The following is a 10,189-nucleotide window of genomic DNA, read 5'->3' on the forward strand; positions in this document are numbered from 1 at the left end:
AATATGTAGGATGTAGGATCTTAATTTGAGCCAGTTTGCTACAGCAGGAAAAATAATCCTGCAACAACAGGAAATTTGAATTATTATGTGGATTATAATTAGTCTACATATTTCTTTGTAGGAGTTGATACATTGTTCCTAAGGGAAAATCAAGACTGAAATTTCAAAGTGGAAATTACTCACTTCAGAAGCCTTTTAAAATCTCAAATGCACTACAAGTTTTAAATGTCTTGCATTGCAGGAAAGCTATTCTGCAACAGAGTGATCAAATGAAGGTCCTACATCTGTAAATGGGGAGGATGATGGTGTGATAGTGGAGGGGATGTTGGAGGGAGGGAGAGAACAGCAGTAGAGAAATAGGACACTATTACTCTGACCTTCTCCCTGTGCATTAGAGATTCCAAGTTCTCCCGCTGCAGGGTGATCAAATTAAGATCCAAATCTGTATAACCCCAACGCTCAAGAGATCTACATGTATGAGAAACATTGTCTGCTTCCAAAATGACACCCTATTCCCTTTATAGGGCACTACTTTTGAACAGGACCCATTGTTAAAAATACTATTTTCATCAGTGTGAAGTTCAAGTGAGGCTGAATGTTGATTATAAAGCAATAGTTCCATCAAGTGTGTTTGACTGTTGGTTATCTTCCCACCTGTCTTCTCTGTAGGTCATAGAGAAGAACTCCGGGGGCTGGTGGTATGTCCAGATTGGGGAGACGGAGGGTTGGGCCCCCTGCTCCTACATCGACAAACGCAAGAAGCCTAACCTCAGCCGACGAACCAGCACGCTTACCCGCCCCAAAGTCCCGCCCCCAGCTCCACCTACCAAAAAGAAAGACTCAGAAGAGACGCCATCACCTTCACCCAGTCACTCCATCTCCTCATCCTCCAAAGCCCCAGAATCCCCCAGCCGGCCCACAGTATACGAGGAACCGGAATACGACGTTCCCGCTGTTGGATGCGAGGGCGAGTCGGACACAGATTCCCTGAAGGGAGAGACAATACATCGCCCCCTGGAGGTGAAAATCAACAGTGTGGTCTGTGAGAAGTACCGTAGTTCTCCTCCGGTCTGCAAGGCCTCCCCTGTTATTATCAGCTATAGAAGAAGGTCCTTCAGGTCCGTTGAAGAGATGGCCAAGGAAGAATGTATCTATGAGAATGATGGCTTCAGGTGCAGTAGTGGTGATGAAGGGGCTTCAGCCAAAGGCTGCGGCAGTTCCAACTCCCCAAGGATCTACCACTCCTCGACTGTACCCCGCAAACCCTCAGGGTCTTCACCTCTAGCAGGGGGAAAGCCATTGAAGAAGATCGCTCCAGAGCTGAGCCGAAGCCAGTCCCTAGCCAAAGCCGACACCAGCCCCAGGTCGTCATCAGACGAATCGGGTAGAGGTTCCAGGAAACCTCCAGGCATCAGGACGGTGGAGCAAAGGATAGGCCAGAGCCCCTCCACCAAGCTCAAGCCCTCGGTGAGGCCTAAACCTCTCCTCGCCACCAAGTCAGAGCCACAGTGCCCTGAGAGGATGGACATCACTTCCCTGAGACGCCAGTTGAGGCCCACGGGTCAGCTTCGGCATACCGTCCATGGGCTCAAAGACACAGAGACGGCCTCCGTCATCTCGTCGGAGGACTCCTATTCTTCCCGCAACAGCACCTCAGACCTCTCCTCCATCTACTCCAAAGGGAGCCGGGGAGATTCAGATCTGGAGGGGTTCAACCTATACCGCACCACAGACGCCTACGACAAGGTCCAGGAGTCAGAGCTGAGCTTTCCATCTGGGGTGGAGGTGGAAGTCCTGGAGAGGCAGGAGAGCGGCTGGTGGTACATCCGTTGGCGGGACGAGGAAGGCTGGGCGCCCACTTTCTACTTGGAGCCCATCCGCCAAGGGAGGGACGGGGGTGGGTCCGAGTCTGACGGGCAGCGCTCTGGGTCGGGCAGTGGCACCGGGAGCAAGTCCAACAGCCTGGAGAAGAATGAGCAACGCGTGCTGGCGCTCAACGACATCAACCTCCAGGGACTCACCAACCACCACCAGGTACACCACACGCCAGGGGGTCTGAGATCGAGGAACACTCCTCCCATCCCCTCCAAGCCTCCGGGGGGCTTCTCCAAGCCGGCTGTGCTGGTTAACGGAGCCGTGAGAATGAGGAACGGTGGGGTGAGACCGCAGTCCGCCGTCAGACCCCAGTCCGTGTTTGTGTCTGCGCCACAGCCCGCCATGGACAGTCAACATTACATGACGAGTTCCCTGAGGCGGAACGAGTCATTGGCCGCCCACAACCAGTATCGTACCGACCAGTACCGCTCCGGTTCCGCTACGCTCGGCGTGCGCCGTAACTCCTCTTTCAATGCAGTGCGTGCACAACCCGTCACAGTCGAGACCCGATCGAGACCCTCAGAGCGCTCTATCACCACCAGGGGGTCTTCGGCGGACCGATTTGGTGCCGGTGGCGGGACGGACGCCTTGAGCAGGGTTGGGGTTGTTGTGCAGCGTAATGGTATCCCCGTCTCCACAGTCAGGCCCAAGCCTATCGAGAAGAGCCAGCTGATCCATAACAACCTGGGGAGGGAGGTATATGTTTCCATTGCTGACTACCGGGGGGACGATGAGACCATGGGCTTCCCTGAGGGCACCTGCCTGGAGGTTCTAGACAGGAACCCCAACGGGTGGTGGTACTGCCAGGTCCAAGATGCCCTGCACCCCCGCAAGGGCTGGGTCCCCTCCAACTACCTAGAGAGGAAGAAGTAATGGCCTAATAATAATAACAATGCCCCCCTTTGATGATGTCACTAAGAATATTGGTGATGACATCACTCCATAAGAATGTTACCCCACAAGAGCTACCACAAGCAATATGCTCCAATATGATAACAAATTATTGATTCTGAAATACTTTATGTAAAAAAATATGTTGTTTTAACCTTATAATGAGAAAGAGACACTTTTATTTCTGGGTTACTGAAATGTACACATAAAAGACTAAAAGTCCAGATTTTTGTGTGCGATATGGGATGTAACGAGAGACTGAAAACGGGGTTGGCCACCCCCAGTGTTAGAAACACAAAGATGTTTTTGGAACTTTGGAACGATGCGATTTGACACGACACCTTCTAGAAGGGGTTTACATTAGAAAGATAAGATAGCTGGGCAATGATGGCAAGCCTTATACCTGCCCTTGTGACTATAATGCCAAATAGGTGCCTTTCGTAGATGATCAACTGAATGGGGGTTCGAAGAAGTGGACGGAACACATCGGTGAATCAACGTCATTACCAAATGTATTACAGTGCCATAGGCCAATGAGCATGAATACCACCAAAATTATTTTTGTAACGTTCAAGAGAATCACTTGAGTAGGAGTGTTTAGGAGCGTTACCGAGCAAATAGGATCAATCTAGAGTGTTGTAGTAGAATGTTCAGAATCAAGTTAGAAAAAAACAAGAGAACGGGAGAGATATCAGCGACTCTCAGTGAGTCACAATTGACTCACTTAAAATGACTAATCCTTTGATTATCTTTTTTAGACATTATTGTATGTTTTGTTCTTTAATGTCTCTGTGTGTCTTTTTGTCTGTCCTTAGAGATGTATTTCTGCTTTCTTGTGTAACACTCCACCGACAGCCCAGAATTGGAAAGAGTCAAAGTTTCCTCTCGGATATTCGGATCTCTGAAGTTTCACTGATGGAATATCTATGCTGAGGTACACGTAATTAGACGAACTTTGTAGTTTCACCCCGTTTTTGGAGTCCCACTTCTTATTCTATATTTTCAACCAAGCTTACAAAATCTTGCACGCAAATAAAGCCAAAACCTGTCAAGCTTGAAATCTAATTAAAGTATACTTATTGGGGAATAAATTCCAATTTAAGGTGCTTTTCAGTAAAAAACAAAGACCTACCACCAAGATATTACTTTACACAATAAGTTTACACAATAAGTTGTCTGTATTAGTCCCAGACAAATATCTTTTTATATATGCTTTACTGTATACAGTATAGCAACCGCAGTTGCAGTTGCACAGAAAATAAGTACTGGAAATATGGCTTAATAATGGTTTTTAAATCCCAGGGATATATTTCCATAACCTCGAGCCCACAATGTGATCAAACCAAAGAGGAATATCATTTTATTGGCTATTTTGTAGATTTACTATTTATTTATGGGCACAAATAGCCTGATACAATGTATTCAAAAAAATACCTAAAACGAAGTTTAAAAACTGAAGAATAAAAAAAAAATGTTTTGATAACATCTGGACATCTAGATTTTCTGAACCCAAATCAAAGCATGTTGAAACATGCGAATATTGCTGTGCAGTATTGGTTTATGTGGTGTACAATAGAGTTTATGTTTACTTCCTTGCTTTAAAAGTAGCTTGGTATCTACTGGATTTAGAATAGTACTGCAGGACTATTTTGAGTTGTTACTATTTACTTATACGTTTTCCCCAAACACAATACTGATATTACTTCAAAACGATCCCCAATTGAAAATCCAAATGAAGTACTATTTCAACTGGCTGGTGTTCAAGACTGCTGAAATATTTTTCTAACAGTGTGTGAGCTTCTCAATTGAGGTTAAACACTAACTTTTCATGACATTTTCTGCTGGACAGTATTATAGTGTTAAACAAAGTATTGTACCTGCTAGATCGCAGTTATATCTGTTTTAGCCAACCATAGTTGTTTTTTGTTATTACAGTGTGATCACACATAGACAATAATGATGATCGAAGTTCCGTTTTTTGTGAATTAATGCACTTTAACACTTGTTTACAGTGCATTAATGTAAGGATGCAGTTGAAATACTCAGCATATTATTTATTGATTTTTTAAAAACTATTTAATATGAGTATTTTTTTTACCTCAAGTTTTTCAACTCCTGTCTTTTCACAGGAGTTGAAAAATATCTAAGTCATTGGAGGATGCCAAAGCTCCTCACAATATAATAATTGGATACTGTACATGGTACTCTCTTGTGGGAGACGAATGCTACTGCAACATACTTTTTTTCATGTTGCCCAACAAACCGGCAGTTACAATGCAATACCAAATGCACTGCTGGTCAGTGAAACTACCAACTACACAATGCCTGTACATAATTGAATGTTTTCAAATATTAATGCAGCTAAGAGTTAGTCGTTTTTTTGTTGTTGTAGTTTATACTTTTTTTTTGTTCACTTTATTGTATTTGGCTATCTTTTTTTTCAACCTTCTAAATGACGTTTTTTACCCCATGCTGTGTGCTGCAACTAGCAGAATCATGGACACTTCCTTTCTCCTTATTGGTCTGTACGTAATGCCTGATTCAAATCGTATTTATTTTTGAACTAATGTTTTTACCTCCCATTTGTGGTTTGACAATCAAATATTTATCCACTGCCTCACTAGACTGGACTAGACCTGTCAACCTAGTACAAAAGTCAATATTGTGTGATATACTGTATCATTTTTTGACATTTCTACAGTCTATTTGGTATGAATCTCAAGCCGTTGCATACAGATCTATAGAAGCTGAAGTTAGTTCTGCTTCACAAATGGAGGGTAAAATGTTCTTTATCTCACCCATCATATCCTATCTAAAGCAATGGAAATCAATAATTAGGTCTATGTATAGTACAACTACAGTTGATACAGAACCCCTTGAACCCCTAACCCATCTCCCTCCCTCCCTTCGACAAAGGCATTATGTAAACGTGTTGAATCACCCATAACATTTCGCTTCAGCACATATTAATGCATATCGCTATTGTTTAATTGAGCTCAATTTACATGGCTTCTCTGCCTGCACCTGCAAATTACAAGGGAATTGTAATGTGTCAAGCTCGTCTTTTTCATATTCAGTATTCAGTATGTATATTTTTTTTAATAATTTGTTCAATGTTTTGGTCAAAATGATAATTTTTTGTCTTCTTTGATTTTCGTTTTTACCCCATTGTATTTGAACATCTTTCAGAAATGTAATAATGAGGAAATGTGCAATAGAAATAGGCATCTTTAAAAAGCATAGCTATAGAAAAACATGATCAACATTACCTCTCTTGTCTAAGGAGATATGATCCAAAAATATATTGTATATCCCTTAATCCATTCAAGCCATCATCGGTCATGTAAACACCTTTAGGTCATGACTCATTTCAGGTCCACTGCTTTTTTAATATAGCCTTTTTCAAAAGAGCAACAGTTGCTAATGGCACTGAACCATCCCATTGGAGATGCTTACTTCCATTGAGCTACAGCACAAAATGTTGTGACATGATGGACAGGATTTTTAACCAATGACCACGTAAGAATCCCTTCTGGTCCTTCCTCCTGGCTAGCGTGCATGGCTAGTGGACTGTGAATGGCACTGGCAGAACCCAATGACCCGGGTTCCAACCTCGTTAACATCTAGCTGTTCTCTATCACAGATCCACAGAGGTAAGAGTTGTGTCAGCATCGAGGGCCTCTAGGTACTCACCAGACTGCCTTCGAGCTGTCACGTTTGTGCCTGAACAAAATGTTTTTGTTCTTGGAGTGTCTCTCTCCTCCACCTACAGTACGCAGATGCCTCCATGCCATTTGAACACAAGCCATGCCGGCCTCTTCAACCCCGTTGCCATGGCAAAAGTGACATTTGGAACCATCGCAGATGTCAACCGCGTAATGTAAACTGGGAGACTTATTAAGCGGTAGTCTTGTCGGGAATGTGTACTACAGGGTCATCGTAGTTTAATCCATCCACTTCCAAACCTATACCTACCACCAAATATAAGAAAACACTTTTTTCTGTATCTCCATGTCCTCGATTAAGCCCCATGGGAATTCATTTCAGACTTGACCATGTTCAGAATGTTTAGAATCTTCTGAGGAGAAAGAGAGAAAATACTACATGGGTTTGGTTCTTTGTCCACAGATTACAACAGTGATGTTCTTGAGGTCCACTAAAGCTGGTTCGTTTAAAAGTTTCCTCTGCAGATGATTTTTTTTAATCACTTACCCCACATAACAGTTAAGGTGCTTCCCGGCTTTGGAAGGTCTCAGTTCATTTCCTTTCCCCTCCAGTAGGTTTGATAGGGAAGAAACACACACACACCCTTCCGTTTTAACTTTGGTGGAGGGTGCCACAGATTTGTGGTAAAGTAGCACCCATGCAGGGGCCACACACACACACACACAAATACGAGGGAAGCCATTCATGATTAGATTAGAGCCTCTACTATATTTGTGAATTCAGCCAAGTGAGACCGTCCCTACTGACGGCACACTGCCTCGACTCTCTGCCCCCGCCTCCTTTCTCTCTTTTTATTTTAACAAATTGGTGGGCCTTCTCGAGCGTGATGTTCCCTTAAGCCTAGTAATCCTAGATAGCACCAGCCGGAATGGCTTTTTTTCTCCCGGCTCTTTTTTTCTACTTTTCCTTTACTAGTGCCTCCTTGCTCACTCTTTGGCCTTTTCCACCATACTTCTGCCATGTTCTTTTTCTTTCTTTTGCCTCAACCAAAGCTAGTAGTTCCCAGTGCCCGAAAGCTAGTCACTTGAAGAAGGAAGAAAGAAGAGATTGGATATGTTGAGTGTATCTAGTGTATGAGGTTTGGGTCGTAGAAGCATGTGATGTGAGATTTTGTGTGTTGGTGTGTTTGAGGGAGGACGTGTGCACTGTGATGAGATGGATTGCGTGCAGGTGAGGTCAGGAGAAAGATAGGAGGAGGTCAGAGATGAGGTTGGTTGCGTGTGGGATGCGTCGGGAAACCTGAGATGGATCAGATTGTGGATTGTAGATGACATGGCAAGAACGAGAGAACGAGACAGAGATAGTGAACAAGAGAGAGTGAGAATGAGAGAGAGAGAGAAAGAGGAGCTGGATACAGTTGTGGAGATTGTGCTCCTCTGTTCATGCTGACTAGACTTCCGTTAAAACCAGCAGCAACAGCTTCCATCAGAGACAATGAATAACACTGCATCATACTTCCTCCTCTACTCCCATCTCCCACAGCTTGGGCTAATGAACAATCCATGTACGATGCGTGACGGTGAAATCTCATTATCAAAACATCATTTTAATTGCGGTAGTTAAAGTTTTGAAGCCCAGTAAGTCTCGCGCCGGTGGCGCCCTGATAGCGGGGCAACACAGCCACGAGGGGCTAATCTAAAACGAATGAGATTGCGGCTGTCGAAGATGGATAGATGCTCTCACTCTTTGTCTCTCTCGTTCTGTCTCTCTCCAGCTTTTTAGCGGGTGGCATATTGATCATGTGTCTGATTTATTCTGCTTTATATAATTTTCTGTGGTGAAGCTTCAACTTCTCTCTGATGGCTTATTCTGCCTGGTGTGAAGGCAGAGGCTGGAGAGCCAGGTAAATGACAGAAAGGGTAGGTTAGGGGGGTAGGAGATGTGATGTTTTGAGAAAGTTAGTAGTAAGTGTTTGTGAAAAGGGGTGTGAGGTGTTTAACCTAAGGGTTGTTTTTAGTAGGTATTTTGAACATAACTTTTTTTAGAGTGAATTTTTTATGTTGTTTGCTCATGAAGGAAGTGAATGAATGAAAGAAAAGAAGAAGAAAAGGACAGGGATGAAAGCTTGCTCAGTGCTAGAACTGATGGTAACGCTTCAGACAGGTGGAATGGGACTGCCGACTATGCCAAGTGTTACTTAACACAATTACTTATCACAACAGGTGGCGTTGGGGCATTGTTTAGAATGCTAATGTGTTGCATGGCTGAGGAATAGAGCATGCTGGTTCTTTTTTGTGTTTCCTGCTGTGCTGAGACTCTCACTGTTTGACTTCCTGTTCTAATTACTACTTTATACTCTCTTTAATTTACCTTCAGACAGATACATCATGTCACATCGCACTAAGCAATAACTGCTCACACTGCTTAAAACGACCTTCCTTTTTTTGTATGGGTACCAATTTGGACCATATTTATTGCCACATCCATATTTTCTGGAGGGTGGATTTGTCAGATAAAGATGTGTGTCATTTGAGGGGTCACCGAATACATTTTAGTTGGCGTAGTCAAAGGTCTTGTTATTACCTAAGATAAGGCCTTCATGAGCATTCATTGACGCCAGTTATAGTCTAATTCCTACTTACAGTAGAAAGTAGTGTGGCATATCTTCAACACTGTCACAAAAACCTAATTTGTAGACAAGGCCTCAAACCAAAGTTATACTCTCTAAACCTATGCTCTGTAAACCGTCTAGGTCCTTATACCCAAACTTGAAACAATAATGACCCATTACCAGCATGTCAACTCTGTTACATCATACCACCAATGCTTCGAGTTGGACCAAAGGAGTTGCTATGGTATTTGTTTTTCTCTCTTTTTTTATTTGCATTATTCTTATGCAACATTTGTGTTCAACTCTATAGAGACAACTCTAGGGACTAGTCCTGTTTTCAAAAGAAAGGTGTCATGGGAGGTTGGAGTTCAAGAGAAACTGATTCCTTTTGTAAATGTCACTGACGCGAGTCATTCGGTGTGACAAAATGTAATGTTGTGTGACAAGGCGATAAAGCAGCAGGACATGTCATGATATTACAATTTTGCATCAGTGAGTAAGTCAATAAGTGTATGTGAAAGTACAGCGAATGTACAAATAATCAAATCAGTCTACTCTTCAACGGAAAACATAACAATTGGTGTGTGTGCTCGCGGTCGTTTTTGAAAACAGGGCTGTCCCTTTTTACCATTTTTCATTTTGGAAACCTTTTTTGATGTTGTATCTTGTTCATGTTTACATTGTATCTTGCATTGCCCTAAAGAGAAACACTATTAAATGTATTATCTTTGTTTAATTCATGTTGCCTCTCTGTTTTCATTTGTTAGCCTGAACATTCACATGCCATACATTATGAAAAAGAATATTTGCAGTATTACTAAATGTTTCAGTCATTCAGCAGACGCAAGAGTACATGTTCATACTTCTTTCACTGTACTGGTCCCCCGTGGGAATAGAACCCACAACCCTATCATTGCAAGCACCATGCTCTACCAGCTGAGCCACACGGGACCAACTGAGCTGATATGACTCATACATTCATATTTAGATTTATTTATAACTTTTACATACAATCGTAGGTGACAGTACATTTATTGAATGATACACATATCTTCATTTGTTGTATGGTATAAATCAGAATAAGTATATTTAGACAAGGAGTGTACAATTTAAAAAATCCTGTTTTAGATGTATATTGTATGAGTT

General features: G+C 42.8%; 1 protein-coding gene across 4 annotated transcripts in view; it reads left to right on the forward strand.

Moving 5' to 3' along the window:
- Nucleotides 1-9,783, forward strand: part of LOC106564693 (SH3 and PX domain-containing protein 2A) — a 114,809-nt gene extending 105,026 nt beyond the window's left edge. For all 4 annotated transcript variants that reach the window (XM_045691189.1, XM_045691190.1, XM_045691191.1 and 1 more), the window contains one exon: nucleotides 670-9,783. In XM_045691189.1, coding sequence (XP_045547145.1) covers nucleotides 670-2,748 — 2,079 coding nt within the window. In that variant the 3' untranslated portion in view covers nucleotides 2,749-9,783. The remainder of the gene's footprint in view (nucleotides 1-669) is intronic.
- Nucleotides 9,784-10,189: the final 406 nt, after the last annotated feature.

The sequence above is a fragment of the Salmo salar genome, chromosome ssa12 (genome assembly GCF_905237065.1).
Source record: "Salmo salar chromosome ssa12, Ssal_v3.1, whole genome shotgun sequence".
NCBI lineage: Eukaryota > Metazoa > Chordata > Actinopteri > Salmoniformes > Salmonidae > Salmo > Salmo salar.